At 38.5% G+C, this 17,880-nt stretch overlaps 1 protein-coding gene across 1 annotated transcript in view; it reads right to left on the bottom strand.

The window, feature by feature from the left end:
• TTN (titin) overlaps positions 1 to 17,880 on the bottom strand; it is a 278,629-nt gene that overhangs the window by 164,666 nt on the left and 96,083 nt on the right. Inside the window, exons 85-109 of the mRNA XM_036318697.1 lie at positions 17,584 to 17,871; positions 17,154 to 17,441; positions 15,467 to 15,748; positions 14,979 to 15,257; positions 14,277 to 14,558; positions 13,883 to 14,161; positions 12,870 to 13,157; positions 12,483 to 12,761; positions 12,098 to 12,376; positions 11,730 to 12,008; positions 10,870 to 11,157; positions 10,437 to 10,724; positions 9,681 to 9,971; positions 7,303 to 7,590; positions 6,625 to 6,717; positions 6,221 to 6,506; positions 4,772 to 4,955; positions 4,057 to 4,146; positions 3,695 to 3,962; positions 3,336 to 3,596; positions 2,372 to 2,581; positions 2,084 to 2,161; positions 1,954 to 1,980; positions 1,472 to 1,531; positions 1,085 to 1,168 (exon numbers count right to left, since the gene is read on the bottom strand). Of these exons, the coding sequence (XP_036174590.1) occupies positions 1,085 to 1,168; positions 1,472 to 1,531; positions 1,954 to 1,980; positions 2,084 to 2,161; positions 2,372 to 2,581; positions 3,336 to 3,596; positions 3,695 to 3,962; positions 4,057 to 4,146; positions 4,772 to 4,955; positions 6,221 to 6,506; positions 6,625 to 6,717; positions 7,303 to 7,590; positions 9,681 to 9,971; positions 10,437 to 10,724; positions 10,870 to 11,157; positions 11,730 to 12,008; positions 12,098 to 12,376; positions 12,483 to 12,761; positions 12,870 to 13,157; positions 13,883 to 14,161; positions 14,277 to 14,558; positions 14,979 to 15,257; positions 15,467 to 15,748; positions 17,154 to 17,441; positions 17,584 to 17,871 (5,619 nt within the window). The remainder of the gene's footprint in view (positions 1 to 1,084; positions 1,169 to 1,471; positions 1,532 to 1,953; positions 1,981 to 2,083; positions 2,162 to 2,371; positions 2,582 to 3,335; positions 3,597 to 3,694; positions 3,963 to 4,056; positions 4,147 to 4,771; positions 4,956 to 6,220; positions 6,507 to 6,624; positions 6,718 to 7,302; positions 7,591 to 9,680; positions 9,972 to 10,436; positions 10,725 to 10,869; positions 11,158 to 11,729; positions 12,009 to 12,097; positions 12,377 to 12,482; positions 12,762 to 12,869; positions 13,158 to 13,882; positions 14,162 to 14,276; positions 14,559 to 14,978; positions 15,258 to 15,466; positions 15,749 to 17,153; positions 17,442 to 17,583; positions 17,872 to 17,880) is intronic.

The following is a 17,880-nucleotide window of genomic DNA, read 5'->3' as shown; positions in this document are numbered from 1 at the left end:
ATTCATGAATAAATAACACTGTTTTCAATTCTTAAAATATGATTTAATTTCTCAAGTTTCCTTGTGGGCAGTTGAACTTAGCCATGTTGACAATAACACTCAAATATTTAATCATTTATTAAGAGGAATTATTATTCCTGACAATAAATATAAATGGAAATCTAATTTATGATTTTTGACTTTTGTTCCTTTCTGCTTTCAGAAGTGGATGAAACATATTTGACTATGTTCATATAAATGATAAAAAATGATTTTCTTTGTTATTGAGATTGTATTAGTCACAAAGCTAGAAGTTGTGTGTGTGTGTGTGTGTGTGTGTGTGTGTGTGTGTGTGTGTTTTAACTGAATTTCTCCTGGGCCTGGCTGAAAAATAGCTCAACCTGTTAACACCAACTATAGTGGGTTGTATGGGACTAGCATGTCAAACCCAGGAAACTGCTACAGTAGCGGTGGCTTAGCTATGAAAAAATGTGACTTAGACATGTAGAATCTTCCTGGTGATGCTGGGAAAATTCTGAAAGCAATTCTGAACTCCTCCAAACCCTAGCAAGTCCTAGACAGTCTGCTGACTAATTTAGTTCAGCAACTTGGCGGCATAACCAGTACTTATTGAAATGTTTGAGAGGAGCAACTCCCTGGCACATGCAAGAGCTCCTTATTGGTGAGCTCACTCCTTAGCTTTAAAAAACAAAAATAAAATGTAGTGAAGTTAGCTTAAATCATATATTTTAAACAAAATAGTAAAGTTTAGAGTATTTAACATTGTAATTTAGAAAAACAACCCAAACTATAATTTTAATTTGACTATAAAACGAAAGTGACTTAAAAATATGAAACATGAAATCAGTTTGACATTAATGTTTAAGCAATTCCATTAAAATAAAATATTTTAATATTAAGCATTGTTGTTGTTTTGTATGACGATTTTCAGCCTGTAGGTCCATGTCTTATGCATTTGGTTAGTTAATATAACTTACATTTTGAAAGGCAATTCCACCTGTTGACCACTAGGGGGAGAATGTGTTGCATTAAATAACATTTTCCAGGTCTGCATTTTGACATTTAGGTAAAGAACACATACTACCTTCAATACGTTTTGCTGGTGGTTTCTTTTCTTCAGGTGATGGTAGCAACACAGGGATAGGAGGAACAGCTGTAGGAGGGATTTCTGTAAAACACACACCCATCATCAGTTAGTTACATGGTTTGGTTTCTCATTATGTGAAGCATAACAAAAAATCTCATGAATTTCTTTCAGTTCTTCAAAGGTATTATAGTACCTATTCATCTATCAGGTGAAATAAAAATAGCATATATTTATAACTGTCACTACTCTTTTGCTCTGCTTTTTAATTACACAGTGAAGAACATAACATGAAAGTGTGTTCTGGCTCTGCTATGGTCTGGCATTGGTAATTTCCTAGCGGTAGAGTATTGTTGCCCCAAACCCAGTTTTGGTCCCAAATCTCACCTTCTGGCGGTATTGCTCTGATAGGCATGGTAGGGATTGGAACTCTGGAGTCAGGAATATCTGAAAAGGGACATTTAATGATCAGCACAGAGGGACTGAGAACACGGGTGTTTATTAGACAACTCAGATGTGTTTGATTGTTAGGCATTTCCAGCAGGAGAACCCATCATATCGACAAGAACCATACAGGCACACTTTATATGCAGCCACGCAGGCAAGTTTATTCCCTGTGAAAGTTTTTGTTTTATGGCCATCCCAGTTGGCATGATCCTAGATACGGGACATTATTTCAAATTCCCCCCACTCTCAAAGCCCAATGTTCGTATTATTTATGAAAAGCATTATGTATTAATGTTTATATTATTAATGGAAAATATTTCACGGAAAAAAGATAACATTATTAGCGATTTTTTGTTTGGCTTCTTCATTGACAAAATTATACTGAATGTATTGTAAGCAAGGATTGATTTTCTTAAACTCACCGGGAGGCTTCATCTCAAGTTTGATTTCTGCAAAAGAAAAAAAAAAATAGCATGTTTATATTTAGAATTGTCTCGACAGGCTACTTTGTTTCAAAGACTGCAGGGTGGTTTTAATGTGGTGCTTTCTGACCTTTGGTTGTTAGGTACAGCTCTGCTGTGCTTCTCGCTTCTCCTCTTGGCTCCAGCCGAGCAATTACTGAATAGACACCTAAGGAAAAGAATCATCGAACTTTTGTTTTCTGCTATATTTGTAAATCCCTTGTCTTTCTTTTAGATATAGTTTGTATTATTTTTACTTCTCTTTCCTAAAAAAAACTCTATATAGAATTATAGAGTGTAAGTGTAAAGGAGGGTAGAACTACACAAAACAGACAAGCTTTACATTATATATTCACGGGGACACTGCCAATCAAATTACCTTCGTCATCTGGGGTCACGTTGTGGATGGTCATATAGTGGCAGCGCCCGTCATTCCTAAAGTTGTATTTCTGGCTCTCAATCAGTTCAGTTGGTCCTTTGTACCAGGTTACAATGGCATCATCAAAGGACACTTCGCACTCGAAGGTGGCGGACTGATGCTCGCTCACCACGATGTTCTGGATGCGCTTTGTAAACTGAATCGGCTCAGCTGTTTAAGGACAAAGAGAGTCACAGGTAGGGGGTATAGGAAGAAGTTTCTCTCACTGTGCTTTCCCCTCAGATATTTAAAGTCTCCATCTTTTCACCCAAATGGAAAATAGCAGAAAAATATTGAAAATATAAAACAAGGAGATAATGCACTTCTTTCCATCAGAAACCGAAAAACAGAGCAATATTATCCCAATACTTAAACGTATTCTTATAGAATCAATGTAAAAAGAAGTATAATGTAGTTCCTGTAAGTCCTTAAAATATCTGTTAATTCTATCTATGAAATTTCATACAGGTGGAGTCAAATTAATTCTTATAAACCAAATATAAACTCCTAGCCAAGATCTTTTAGATATACAGCCATGAAATCAGGTCCTTTCCAAGATTTTTTTTTTTTTTTTTTGCATCAGAATCACAGATGTGAGAATTACAGAATTTAGCAGAATTGTAAAGATTCATTAAATTTAACAGAATTATGGAATTTAACAGAAATAATCATTAAAAAGTCACACCTTAGTTTAGATGAAATTTGCTTCTAGTCAAAAAGAGCTATGCAAAGGAATTGCTATTTACGTGAATCTCTCCTTCTCGATTTTGTATGCACTTTGAGATGTGAGTGAATGCTTTGAGTGTGTGTGTTGGGAATGAGGACACACCAGCACTCTGGGATATGCCTGATGGTGGAGCCATAGGGTCCTGCACACCTATGGCCATTGGCCGAGGTTGCGCCAACTCCAGCCAGTTTCACCCACCTTCAATCCGGAGCTCTGCTGAAGTTTCCAGGTCTCCGTGTTTGCAGGTGTACTGGCCCTGGTCTTCTGCGCGCACATCCGCAATGGTCAGTTTATGGACTTTGTGTTCCACTTCTGTCTTATGTCGACCTTGGGGTTTCAGGATTCTGCCATTTCTGAACCATTCGGATTTTACATTTGGCACAGAAAACTGGCACGTCATGGTGCAAGTCTGGCCTTCCTTCAAAGTGACATCCTGCAGGTGCCGTTCCCACGCAGGCTCTGTTGGTGTGACACAGCACACATTGTGTTTAATATCACAGGCGGGTATGCTCAACAGTCAGTCTCTCAGGGCTGTTGTTTTTTAACTCTTTACTTACCGATTACTGTCAGTTTAGCACTAGCAATGTGTGGGCCACACACCAATCTATAATTTCCCTGATCTTTAAGTTGACAGTTTTTGACTCTAAGTGTATGTCGATCACCATCGATGCTTATTTCAAATTTATCACTGGGTTCCAGTTTTACAGTCCCTTTGTACCATGAAAGCTTGATTTCTGGATAATTAATCTTAATGTCGATTTCAAAGACAGCATCATTATCTTTCAAAACTGTCTGATTTTCAATATCCTTGATCAGAGTGACAGGCTAGGAGAATAAAGAATTAAAATGCATTATAATCCTTCCCTTATAATTCCCGATAATAATATGTTCACTTCATTATCAGCATCCTTAAGTTTACCTCTGTCTGTGACAGCCTTTGCTGAATAAATGATACAAGTTCTTCAAATTCCTTTTCTTCTTTCTCTGACTTCTCTATTTCCTCAATTTCCTGAGAAGAAAAAAAAGGGATAGGTATTTCATATGAAATAAAATCTGAATTAGAGGATACATGATTATATTTAGCTACCATTCTTTCTTTAGATCTTCAGAAATTATTAATTATTTTTATGGAAAGCGAAGTCATTTATTCTAGATATAGCTCATTCCTGGTAGGTCTCAGCAATGGCATTTCCTCCTTATACTGGTTTTTTTTTTATTGTCTAAAATTTTACATATGTGTCCTTTTTCCCTGCTTGACCGCCCCTCCCCACCCCTCAGCCATTCCCACCTTGGGCAAGCCCCCACCACCCCATTATCTGTGTCCAGTGGTTATGCTAATATGCATGCTTATAAGTCCTTTGGTTGCTCTCTAACCTTCCCCCCCCCCATTTGTCTCTGGATATATTCTTGTTCATCAAATTATGTTGATCATTATATCTCACATATGAGTGAGATCATATGATATTTGTCTTTCTCCGACTAGCTTATTTCGCTTATTAGCTTCCATTCTTAATGCTGCTTAGGTTCTATTTAACCATCTTATACAATTATAGGATTCTGGAAACCCAAAGGGCATATGTTAGAGGATTCAAATGTGAATTTCTAAAGATGATGCTATCTGCAAAAGATCATACCAATCTATGTGTCTCTTCTTCTTGACTTTGCTTTAGCAGTTCAAATGCTTGAAGAAGACCGCGGAAGTCAGTGATGCCGTACATGCGGGCATATTTTTCATATTCTTTAGGATCAACATTTTTGAGAAGTTCCATGATATCAATTTCTTCTTCTTCCCCAGAGCCCCTCTTTAAGGTGGGAGCCCTAAGTAAAATAAGAAATAAACATAAATCACCTGTCTTCTACTTATTTTGAATGGTCTATCATCATTCCAAGTTTATAAATGCCTTTACAAGATTTTTTTCTCACAAAGGAACAATTCTATGGCCTTTATTTAAGAAATATTAATATCATGCTAACTGTGAAATAATAATGTGAGTGTGGAGATGGAGTGGATTAAGATTGGATCATTGTTATAAAATACATAACTTTTAAAAAATATATTTTATTGATTTTTTACAGAGAGGAAGAGAGAGGGATAGAGAGTTAGAAACATCAGTGAGAGAGAAACACCGATCAGCTGCCTCCTGCACACTCCCTACTGGGGATGTGCCCGCAACCAAGGTACATGCCCTTGACCAGAATTGAACCTGGGACCCTTCAGTCCGTAGGCTGACACTCTATCCTCTGAGCCAAACCAGTTAGGGCCATAAATTTGATCAGAGTTTTTTTAAAAAAAAAAAAATAGTGAAAACATCTTTGTAAACTTTAGAGCCTAATGAAAGAACTACAAGGAAAAATAATAAGAGCAATAGAAAGCATTAATAAGGGATAAATATATGTCATGGAAAAGATGTATGGAAATTAAATGTTGATTAATTTAATAATCCAATAATTATGTTGAAACTTAAATTGTGTTGAAATTATTGGTAATTATAAACAATGTTTAAAATAGTTGATCTAGAAAATAATTCAGAGCATGGGATATCATACATAGAAACAAAAATTTCATATCTAGTCACATAAACACATTTCTATATAGGCCATTTCCTTTGTTTAAAATTTTAATAAAAATTTATCTCTTTCTCAAAACTTTCTCATGATTATTCAGAAATCAATCTTAATGAACCACTAACTTCCGCCCAATTATTGTGTATTTTCTTATCTTTTTCTGTTAAAATGTCTGTGTGCTTATGTTCTTTCAAGTCTGAATCTTGGAGGAGATAGTCCAGTGATGGCAAACCTATGACACGCGTGTCAGAGGTGACACGTGAACTCACTTTTTTGGTTGATTTTTCTTTGTTAAATGGCATTTAAATATATAAAATAAATATCAAAAATATAAGTGTTTTACTATGGTTGCAAATATCAAAAAATTTCTATATGTGACGCGGCACCAGAGTTAAGTTAGGGTTTTTCAAAATGCTGACACGCCGAGCTCAAAAGGTTCGCCATCACTGGGATAGTCCATGCCTCTTGAGAGATCTCTTTGGTGAGTGGAAAATTATATCTTTTAAAATTAAACTTACTTTTTCAGCATTGCTCTAAGATCTCCTTCAATTTTCTCTTGTTTCTTCCTTTCGTCCACCTGCAGGTTAACATTACTTTCAATTTCGCCATGTTTATTAAATGCGACACATCGGTACAAGCCAGAATCGGTTTTCGTGGTGTCCCTGATCTCCAGCTTGGCCTCATCGCCTTTCTGCAGGATGGAAACGCGACCTCCTGGGTTCAGCTGTCTCCATTTCCCCTTTGTCCATTTCACATTAGGGATTGGATCGCCGCCAACTTTTGCAATGAATGTTGCAGTGGTTTCTAAGGAGTAATGAAGACAAATAAAAAACTTAAATTTTCCAAAATCAGTTTTTCCAAAATTAAATCAGAGGCAAAATGTACAGAGTAAATGAAGCGGTATTTTTCAGGAAGTACTTACTTTCCACCACTCTGATACTTTGAGGTTCTGATACGAAGAAGAGTTTCCCGTCTACTGCTGCTTTCTTAGCTGTGGGGACGGCGGTTGGTTTGTCTAAAAAACACATTTACATGTTTTGTTATCACGATTACCTTAAGATGGTAAGGAATAATTGTCTTTGTAAAATAAGTTTTAGGAGTTTGGCAGAGTCAAAAACGTCATGCATTCTAGGACTCATTATATATGAGTGGATTACAGAAGATAAAGCAATTCCATATACACTTATAACTAGTTGTAGCTGTGGCATACAGGCTGAACTACAATCATATTAGTAGTATCAAATCTTATATTTCTAGACTTGGCTTTATTATACAGACTTCTGCCAGGGCTATGACACCAGGGCACCTCATGTCACATCATTATCATTTTGGAACTTTACTTAATTTTACCCTCTTATACGGTGAAAAGATGTTCAAGAAATACGACGTTGAACTTGGGGTAATTTCAGACAGATTTTATTGAAATTAGTTTCCATTAAATTATCTAATACTTCAATTATGATAAGGGGGCTATAAATTGCAAATAAGCAATAACTGATGTTTCTAAAAATCTAATTACGTTCTTACTTAAACTGCAAAAAGCAAATAAATGTAAGTAGCTGTTGGTTTAATCTGAATAATACTTTTGAGGCATCTGTACCTTTAATGGTCACTTTTGATTTGGAAGTGTCACTGCCAGCCGCATTGGAAGCTTTGCATACATAATCGCCCGCATCTGCTTTGGCTACATCCCTGAGTTCCAGCACAGCGGTCCCACTAGCAAAGCTGAAGCTGCATCTGTCTGAAGACTTGATTTCCTTGCCAGCCTTCAGCCACTGGATCCTGATTGGCTCCGAACCCTGGACGTGGCAGCTGAGCTGCACGAATTCTCCTTCACTCACTGTTACGGGACTAAGGTGCTGGTCAAACACAGGTGGCTTCTTAGGCTCTGGAATTAAAAAGGCATTTTAAACATAAAATAAAAAGGACCACAAAAGGGACATAAAGGCAAGCAAGTATTAAATTTCAGACAAGCAACAGGTTCTGCCTCTAACAGGTAGCACTGGTTGCTGAGGTAGAACTGAATCACGTTCCTGATTGATTTCTCTTTGAAGTCAGTAGTTACATTTGTTGAATAAAAAAAAAAAAATAAAGGTTTAAAAACAAGCAAAGAACAGATACCATAGAGCAGGCCATAAATCACCCAAGCACTTGTGACCCGGGTAAGCCCTGCAAACGTTGCACTGGTGGTTATCATAACTGCTGTATACACGATTGATTCTCTCCAACCTGGGTACAGCTGCATTTTCGCTGAATTGAGGAATTCAGCGAAATTCCTCAATTCCTCAATAAGCCTGAGGGCTTATTGAGGAATTCTTTTAATCTAGATCAGTAATTATTTAATTTTATTTACTTTATTTTATTTTATTTATATTTTGTAAATCCTCACCTGAGGATATTTTTCCACTGATTTCTTTTAGAGGGAGTGGAAGGCAGGGGACAGACAGACAGAGAAACATTGACGTGAGAGACACACATCGATTGGTTGTCTCCTGCACGTGCCCCAACGGGGGCTAGGGATTGAGCCTGCAACAGAGGTACATGCCCTTGACCAGAATCCAACCTGGGACCCTTCAGTCCATAGGCCAACACTCTATCCCCTGAGCCAAACCAGCTAAAGCTAGTAATTCTTGCTACCCTCTGGGAAAGAAAGCCAACATTGAGTAACCCATGAGCCCCGCATCTTAATGTGTGATTTTCTCCGATGTTCATCTTTAGCTATTAAATGCAGAAAATCCACACTTTTTCCAAAGGATTTAGGAGTTGCAGCAAATGAAAACCAATGAAGAAAATGCGTAACATGATATGAAGTCCATGTAGAACTCAGTGTTACGCAATGATTTTATTCAGTGGTTCTGAGACCTACATATAGGAATAAGGCAAAATTCACAACTGCAAAGATTAAAACTTCTGGTGTCTACTCTTTTTTTTTTTTTAAACTGTATAGATAAATACCTTCAGAATTCTACATAAAGTCTTATCTACTTAATGGCAAAAGCATCAGGAATGTAAATCATGAATATAAGCCACTGTCAATTACATATTTTACTAATGATGTTTGAAAACTAAACAAACGTAAATCCTATTAAATGAGAGATAAAATTTGAATTTTAAGACAACTCAAAACGCACACCAAACAACTCAATTATATTAACCTATTAGTGATATTAACCTATTATCTGTGAACCATTATGTGGCCAATTACATCACCAGAGTCATTAGTCAATTCCAAGCTGCTTTTAGGAGGTTAATTGGTAAAATGATTTTGATGAATCCGTATCATAATCATCTGGGTGAATCCATTACGGGCAGAGGATCAGATCGAGATGATACTCTTAAACACATAGTCTATCTTTGCCTCAAGCTATGACTATGTAATTAAATATGTTTTCCAGAATGAGATGCAGTAATATCATTCCACTCATCTATTTTTTCTTTGTAAGCAAATTTACTCCTTTATCTGGGATTAATGTTCATTTACAGGCTAAAAGCTTTCGGCAATATATGTCAAACAATAATCCTTTAGAAATATGTTTAGAAAAGAGAATGCTCCAGAATGTGATATAATTTATAATAAGCAAAGCTAATGCAGTATTCAATGATAAAAATATAAGAATATATCAAAATAAATGTGCTTCATAAAAATTTATATGTCATTTATGCATGAACTTCAAAGTAGACTTAGACTTCTTACTGCATGAGAGAATTTTAGGATGGGATTTACTAGCTAAGATTTTTAGTCCAGCTACTATATGACCTCTTCTTCGGTCAGCCAAGCAATTAAATTACAAACAATATATATTTTAAGTAAGCATCTGGAATTTTGGTAAGTCAATTAAATAATATATATTTATATTCATTACAACTGACTTGGTCGACAGAGTTGAAGAAGAAAAGCACATGTCAGAGGCATGCGCACAACTATCTCATAGGCGGTGAAGCAAAGCACAGCAGTCTGGGGCCGTGCAGATAACTAACCTTTGATGACAACGGAAGATGTACACAGAGCAGAGCCTGCATCGTTTGACACTTTGCACGTGTACAAACCAGCATCGCCCATGCCCGCCTTCTTGACTTGCAGCAGCAGTATGTTGTTCTTGAATGTGATTTCACAGTTAGAAGTTGGGTGTATCTCTACATTATTCTTGTACCAAGCCGCAGTGATAGGCTGGGAACCGGCCACACGGCCCTCAAGTTTGAAAGAATTCCCTTCTGTTTCTTCTACTGTCTCTGAGAGCTTTCTAGTGAAACTTGGTGGGGTTAGCCGCTCTGTCAGAAATTGAAAGCACATAGGAAGTGGAATCCAGACGTAGTTATTACCATGAGGTTTTTTAAAAAAAAAAGAAATCATCTTTTTTCATTAAAATTTAATGCTGACCAACTAAATAGACAATATCAGTGTGTGTTCCTAAACATGTTAACCTCCTCCCAAAGCTTATTCTAAATTGTTAGCTAATTTAAGGGAAAGAAAATAAAATGGCCATTAACAGAACCAGATAGATGTAAAAATATAAAAGGGAGGTTGGTGTTAGGATTATGCAGAATACGTAAAATTTTAGAGAATAGAGATTTAAAGAGATCACTTGTCCTCTAGAGAAACCTATATCCTTTTAATCATTTTATGCCATTTGTTTAAAAATGCGTCCTTAATTGCATTTGTCCTAAAAACTGCACACTTAGCATAGAATGTATGATGATGACGTTTTGTCGGACCACATGCAAAATAAACCATACCTTTTATATTAAGCTGAGCTGTGCAGGAGTCCTTTCCCACCTCATTCACAGCATGGCAGGTGTACTGTCCAGAATCTCCCTTGCCTACTTTCAGAATTGTCAGGCGGGCAGTGTTTTCCAGGTAACTAATCTGGTAGTTGCCACCACTTCGTATCTCTCGGTTGTCCTTGGCCCAGCTGACCTTTATCGGCTGCGTCCCAGTAACGTGGCACTCAAAGTCCGCGCTGTCTCCCACCACAGCATCCACCGGGGCAATGTGGATGTCAAAGAAGGGTGGGTTCTTCCCCTCTGAGGAGAGCAGAAAGACAAGGTTTCAGGCTCCCCGTCCGGACCATCCCAGTTTACAGAAATCATGATGTTTTCTCCCTAATTTTGTACTTGATTATAAAACTTTTCATTTCAGAATTAGAAAGAGGTTTAAGAATCCACAAACCTGTGAGAATGAGTCTGGCACTAGAAGAGGCAGACCCTATAGGATTTGTAGCTGTGCAGGAATACTGGCCGGCGAGGCTCCGGTCTGTTTTAAAAATGTTGAGGGTGGCTACCTTATCTAAAAAGGATGTTTGTACATTTGGGCCATCTTTCAATGGCTTGCCATCCTTATACCAAGACACGGAGAGAGGCTCTGACCCAGTTACGGCACATTCAAAAACAACCGGCAGCCCAACTGTTTCTTGGACATCTCGCAATTGTCGAGAAAACGACGGTGGAAGTTTTTGCTCTGTAAGAACAGAATTAAAGTATTAAACACCTCTGGACATTTTACTGGATGTTCTCACAAATATTGTTAGATAGATAATGCCGTTTCTCCATTTCTACAAATGCATCAGGAGGGGTTAACATTTCTATAATAAACTGGGACCCAAAGGAAAACATGCAAACTTTGGAGCAAAAGTGTGTCACTCTTGAGGCCAGCCTAATGCAGGGTAGGTGCAAAGCCAATAGGGAACTTGACCGGCTTAGGTACATCTCCAGGTATGCAGTAGGGCCTCCTACTTTTCAAGACTGCCTTCTAGCATTTTGAATGACACACTCAGAGGGTGGGATTTTAAAAATATGGTCCCCTCGTGTTTCTTAAAGATTTAATTATAGAGCCAAAGGACTACATGATCCTTCCAACCGAAGATTTAGTCATCTTATCTCTCTGGGAAGGCCATTCATTATAGGTGGAATGGTATAAGCAGAAAATTTTGCATTTGGAAAGAATTTCCTAAAAAGAATGCTCTCATGAGATATTTTAAACCTAGTTCAAAAGAAATACAAATTCGTTCACTTCTGAAATATTTCAGTCACCTTGAACAGTAAGGAAAGTTGATGAAGAGACTTCTCCCACACTGTTTTCAGCTCTGCAGATATATTCTCCGCTGTCGTGACTGCCAACCTGGTTGAAAACCAGTGTAGCAACATTGTTCCTGAAATGCATCTTGTAGGTGGCAGTGGGTCTCAGCTTCGTATCTCCTTTGTACCAGGACACCACAATTTCAGGGGTTCCAGCAACTTGGCATTGTAAGGAGGCAGAATCTCCAACAGTCACCTTCACAGGCTCTAACTGCTTGACAAAATACGGTGGTTCTGCAGGCAAGAGAGATAATGAGCCATGAAGGAGACAGGCCAGCATGCTTATTTATATATAAAGGTAGGAATGTACAGTCATAACAAACCTAGGATCTGTATTTGTGCTGAACAGGAGTCTTTTCCCGAAGCATTTTCAATGTAGCAGTTGTATTGCCCCGAGTCCTCCACTGCGGTGCTGGGGATTTCCAGGATTGAGGATTTTTCTGTTGTGGTTATGTTACACCTCTGGGACGGAGTGATATTTATGCCATTTTTCTTCCATGTAACTGAAATGGCGGGAGTTCCAGTGTACGTGCCTTCCAGGATCAGGGCTTTTCCTTTCTCTATGCTGTAATCGTTGAGCCTCTTTACAAATTTAGCTGGGGCTATAAACAAATTGGAGATGCGAAATCAAACACACATACATACAGATGTCGGCTCGTCTATTAAGTCATGTATGTTCACCGTGAAGGTGCGGGGCATCAGACAAACCTTTGACATGGAGACGTGTTGTGCAAGAAGCTTTGCCAGCTTCATTAGTGACTATGCAGGTGTATTCTCCACTTTGTGAGGTGTCCACATCAAACAGCTCCAGTTCAGCAACGGACTCTTCCAAAGACACATTGCACCTGTCCCCTGGCACTAGTTCACTGCTGCCCTTGAACCAGCTGACACTGAAAGGAGGTGTTCCCTTTATGATGCTCGTGAAAGTTACATTGGCTCCAGTCAAAACATCCATGGCATCAGGTTTCTGAACAAAAGACGGTGGTTCTAAACAAAAAAAGCACACAGCAGAAAAACTTAGTATTTTGATTGGCGATGACCAAATGCTTATAAATTATGAAATGCAGTTCTGTTTTTACTGCATTCTTAACACACCTCTCACAGTCAAAGGAGCACTGCATTCATCAGAACCAGCCACATTCGTAGCTACACAGGTGTAGTCACCAGCATCCGATTCTTCCAGCATGTTCACAGTTAAAGCGCACGTGTTATCTGTCAGGGTGGTCTGGTATTTCCTTCCACTGCTGATCTCATTTCCCTCATGGAACCATGAGACAGAGATTGGAGGCGATCCATAGACTTTGCACTCCATTACAACTGAAGAACCAGATAGACCATTCGTTTCTTTCAATTTTCTTGTGAATGAAGGAGGAATAGTTCGGTCTAAATGTGATAAAAGTCAAACAAACAAGGGACATCAGTTATAAAATGATTTGAAAAGAGATTTCCTGTCTTTTTGATTGGATAGACCTAGATCTCTTTGACTCTTTTGCAAGGGTATCAAAGAATTCCCTATAGCCGTGGTCAGCAAACTGCGGCTCGAGAACCACATGTGGCTTTTTGGCCCCTTGAGTGTGGCTCTTCTTAAGCCTTAGGAGTACCCTAATTAAGTTAATAACAATGTACCTGCCTATCTAGTTTAAGTTTAAAAAATTTGGCTCTCAAAAGAAATTTCAATCGTTGTATTGTTGATATTTGGCTCTGTTGACTAATGAGTTTGCCGACCACTGCCCTATAGGGTCACACGATTGAAAGCCTTGAGGATCAGTGGGAAGGATGTGCTAGTTGACTTATTAGGGATGTTGGTCCTCTTTGCTGTGACTCATTATATGGTGAATTATTCAAATGTAAGTGATAGTAGAAGACCACTTTATCCTTTTTCAGGAATCAGTTTCACTCCTGTAATTCCGAATTGTGAAATTTCTCAATGAGAAAGAAATATAACTTTTGAACTTGGTCTTCTAACTCTAGGTGTGTTACCTCTGATTTTACTGATTCAGAGGATGTCAGACCATGTAATGATGTAGAAGATGGATCTTCCCCTACATATATATGTAAATCAGGAACTACATTATAATAACACTGCAACAAAAGCCTGACCAACCAACCTGACACTTGAACTGAGACTGTGCAGCTGTCTTTGCCAACAGGGTTTTGCACCTCAAAGCTGTATACCCCACTGTCCCTGGGGGCTACATTGATAATCTTAAGACCAGATACTTTGTTGAAGAAGCTTATTTTGTATTTGCTGTCACTTGTCAGTTCTTTTCCATCCTTAAACCACTTAGTACTGAGTTCAGGTGTGCCAGTGACTATGCATTCCAATGTACAGGTGTCTCCTGTGGTAACTTTTATGGATTCTGGTTTTTCCACAATTGCTGCAGGTTCTAAAACAAGATAAAATTGCATCCAAATTTTAAAATCAAATAGAAAAACGAAAGAAAATGTGGACACCGGTAAGTGTACACCATGTGTTCATCATAACATCCTATTTGTACTGACCGAGAACGGACAGTGTAGCGAAGCACTCTTGCATTCCAGCATCATTTTTGATCTGACAGGTGTACTTTCCAGCATTGGCTATTTCTGCTCTTGAAAAATGTAGGGTTGCAGTATTTTCCGAATAAGAAATCCATATGTTGTCACTTTCTCTAACAATTTCCCCCTTATCTTTGAACCACACCACTGAAATTGGCTCAGCGCCTTCAATAGTGGTCTGCAGCTGGACTTCTTCACCAACGACGGTAGAAATGTCACTGAGCTTTTTCACAAATCTTGGTGGTGCTGATGAAAAAGAGGCATATTATTGATTTAAAATGTGTGGGATTAATAGCATTTCCCTTAATCATGAATGCTAGTAATCAAAGAAGTGATAATGTGTTGTTTCCATATTTTAAATAAGAGGCATTCTTGGTGATTGTGAGCAGGGACACATTAGAGTTTGCAGTAAGAAGGAAGAATTGAACGTTTTGTACTCTCCAGACTTATAAATCAAATCAAAACCTATTGGAAAAATTGTCGAAGAGGATACTTGGTTCAATTTAGAAATGGGATGCACTCTAAACAAAAAGATTTGGAAAGGAAAAAAAAGGGAAAAGTAGAAGAGATAGCTAGTGATAAAGAACTGGACAACAGCTAAGGGGCCAACAAAGCATGAATATTTGAAGAGATAGAGTAAGTGTAAGAGAATGAAGTCACCCTAACCTTTCAAAGTGACAGAAACAACGCAAGTGTCACTCCCCACATCATTCGTGGCTTTGCACTGATATTCCCCAATGTCTGCAGTGTCGACATTCAGGATGTGAATACTTGTAAGGAAGTTCTCAGACATTATCTTGTACTTCTTGCCGCTCCTAAGTTCTCTCTTGTCTTTATGCCAAGAAACTTGAAATGGGGGAGTACCCTGAAGCTCACATTCAAGATGAACATCAGTTCCTTTCAGTGTCTCCATGGGATGAGGCTTTTTGCGGAAAATGGGTGGTTCTAAAATTGGAAGGTAATTCAGTTAGGAAAAAGGAAAGAAAAATTAGGATATATTCTGCAAGTATATAGTTACAAGTAAGATTCAGTTTTCTATTGAATTCTTTAAAAATTTTAAGACATCGATGGAAAGTCAAACAGGGGTATTAAGAGGACAACTAGAGAGGAGGGACGGCTACTGTGAAAAACACAAAAGAAGGGTAAGATCTGACCTTTAACTTTTAAGGAAGTGCTGCTGCTTGCACTGCCCGCTGCATTGCGGGCCTCACACGAGTAGTCGCCGCTGTCTTCAACACTGAGATGGTGCATTTCCAACACTGCCACTGAGTCAATGAATGACATCCTGAATTTACTGCTCTCTTGAATTTCAGTTTCATCCTTGTACCACGAAACTCTGATTTCTGGAGACCCTCCTATTTTACATTCATATCTTGTGGATTCATCCTGCTTCACGATTCTTGAAGGTTCTAGCTTTTTAATGAACCTGGGTGGTTCTATGGAACCAAGAGGGAAAACATAAGGTAAGGAATGGAAAAGGTACGTATAACTCAAGATGAAGTAAAAAGAGGAATCTCTGCCAATCAGAGAGGTTTTCAAATACATTTATTTTTACAAGCACCCACATCAACTATTTTTGCAAAAGGAAGAAGGAAACACATTGATTCCTACTGTATAACCCGCTTCCCAGTAAAAGAATCACTTGTCTAGTACACGATCAGAGGCAGCGTGTGTATCTGCTGGCAGAAGCACTATGGGGCTCATGGGGATAAGAGAGTTTGATTACTTTCTGTGTGTAAATCAGTGGAGGGCTGTCTATTTCCTATGGCTGAAAAGACATCATTTATGCACCATAGTAAGTCAGAATAGCAAACTGGGGTCAGCTATGCTAATATTTTTAAAGTGCCCCTTTCTCTTATAGGCTTAAGATATTTCTTCAACTTTCATAATTTCCCTTTGAAGTGGGGAGGGCAATACTCTCTTCATTAACTGAAGCAAAAAATTCAAGCTTAGGGAGATAAAGATGGTTAGTTAAATGCCATAGAGCAGGTAGGCTGCTAACTCTAATTCTATTTTATTTAAAGATATTTATAAACCACCACCATCACAAAACTCCTTAATAATGCTCTATGGGTTGACCAGCAGTCCACTGAGTGAAGTATTTAACGTCTGACAACAACAGCCATGAACATACTATAGAAGGAAATGGCTGTCTTCCAAAATGAGAGATATTAATGTACTCCCCACCTCCCTGGCTTCCATTATTATTATTATTATTATTATTATTATTATTATTATTATTATATTTTTATTGGTTTCAGTGAAGAAGGGAGAGGGAAAGATAGATAGAAAATCAATGATGACAGAGAATCATTGATTGGCTGCCTCCTGCATGCCTCACAATTTGGATTGAGCCTGAAACCTGGGCATGTGCCCTGATGGGGAATTGAACCAAGACCTCCCAGTTCATAGGTTGACACTCAACTGCTGAGCCATGCCAGCTGGGCCTTCCATGATTATTTAAGTGGGGTCAATGGAGGACAAGCTATTGACATAATTAATCTGGACTCTCCTTGAAGAGCTTGAGAATCTGGGGCTCTGCTGTCCCTTACTGGGACAAAATCCATCCATTTAATAACTATTGGGGAAAATAAGTCATTTGAGATAACTTCCTTCAAATTTTGATTTTCTTACAATTATGTGAAATTTTTTTGTTCACTCTCTATTTTTAGCTTTTGAAAATGGATTTTCAGTCCACTTTAATAAAAAAAAAATTGATCCACATGATCACTTTTAATTACTTGACAATGATCCTAAACATAACTTTCAAGCACATTCTTCCTCTTATATTTTAAGATATTGAAAATGGTAGAGACCATGCTACTTTACTCAAGCGAGTACCTTGTACACCCAGATGAGCAGAACAAGAGTCTTTTCCAGCTGCGTTGCTTGCGTAGCAGGTATACTGCCCAGCATCACCTTTGCCTACTTTGAGAACTGTCAGAGTGGCAGTATTTTCAACCAAAGTCATCTTGTAGTTGCCTCCAGGGCGAATCTCTCGGTTATCTTTGGCCCAAGTGATTTTGATTGGCGCAGTTCCAGTTACATGGCATTTAAAAGACCCACTTTCTCCAAGAGCAAGATCTACTGACACAGGCTTTAGATCAAAGAAAGGCGGCACTTCATGCTCTAAAAAGAATGAAGACCAACATGGTGACTTCAGTTTTCCTGCTCCCTGACACAGAGCAGAAACAAAGTGGCGCCAGAGTTTGGTGGCCGGGAGCAGTGAAGCCCCTTAACAGTGCGGAGGGTGATGTGATGAGCTACTCACCTGAGAGAATGAGCTTGGCACTGGATGAAGCAGTCCCCAGAGGATTGGAAGCTGAGCAATTGTACTGACCAACGTGGCTCTGGTCAGTTTGTAAAATCTGAAGAGTTGCTACATTATGAACAAAAGATGTTTGCAAATTAGAATCATCTTTCAAAAGCACCCCATCTTTGTACCAGGACACTTGAAGAGGTTCTGAGCCATTGATGCGACATTCAAAGGCAACTGGGAAGCCAAGAGTCTCATGGACGTCCTTCAGTTTTCTTGCAAAAGTAGGTGGAAGTTTGCGGTCTGTAAAGA

This window comes from Myotis myotis, unplaced genomic scaffold (genome assembly GCF_014108235.1).
Source record: "Myotis myotis isolate mMyoMyo1 unplaced genomic scaffold, mMyoMyo1.p scaffold_m19_p_8, whole genome shotgun sequence".
Lineage (NCBI taxonomy): Eukaryota > Metazoa > Chordata > Mammalia > Chiroptera > Vespertilionidae > Myotis > Myotis myotis.
Note: the sequence above shows the minus strand (reverse complement) of the source record. Positions and strands in the feature narration are given on the sequence as shown.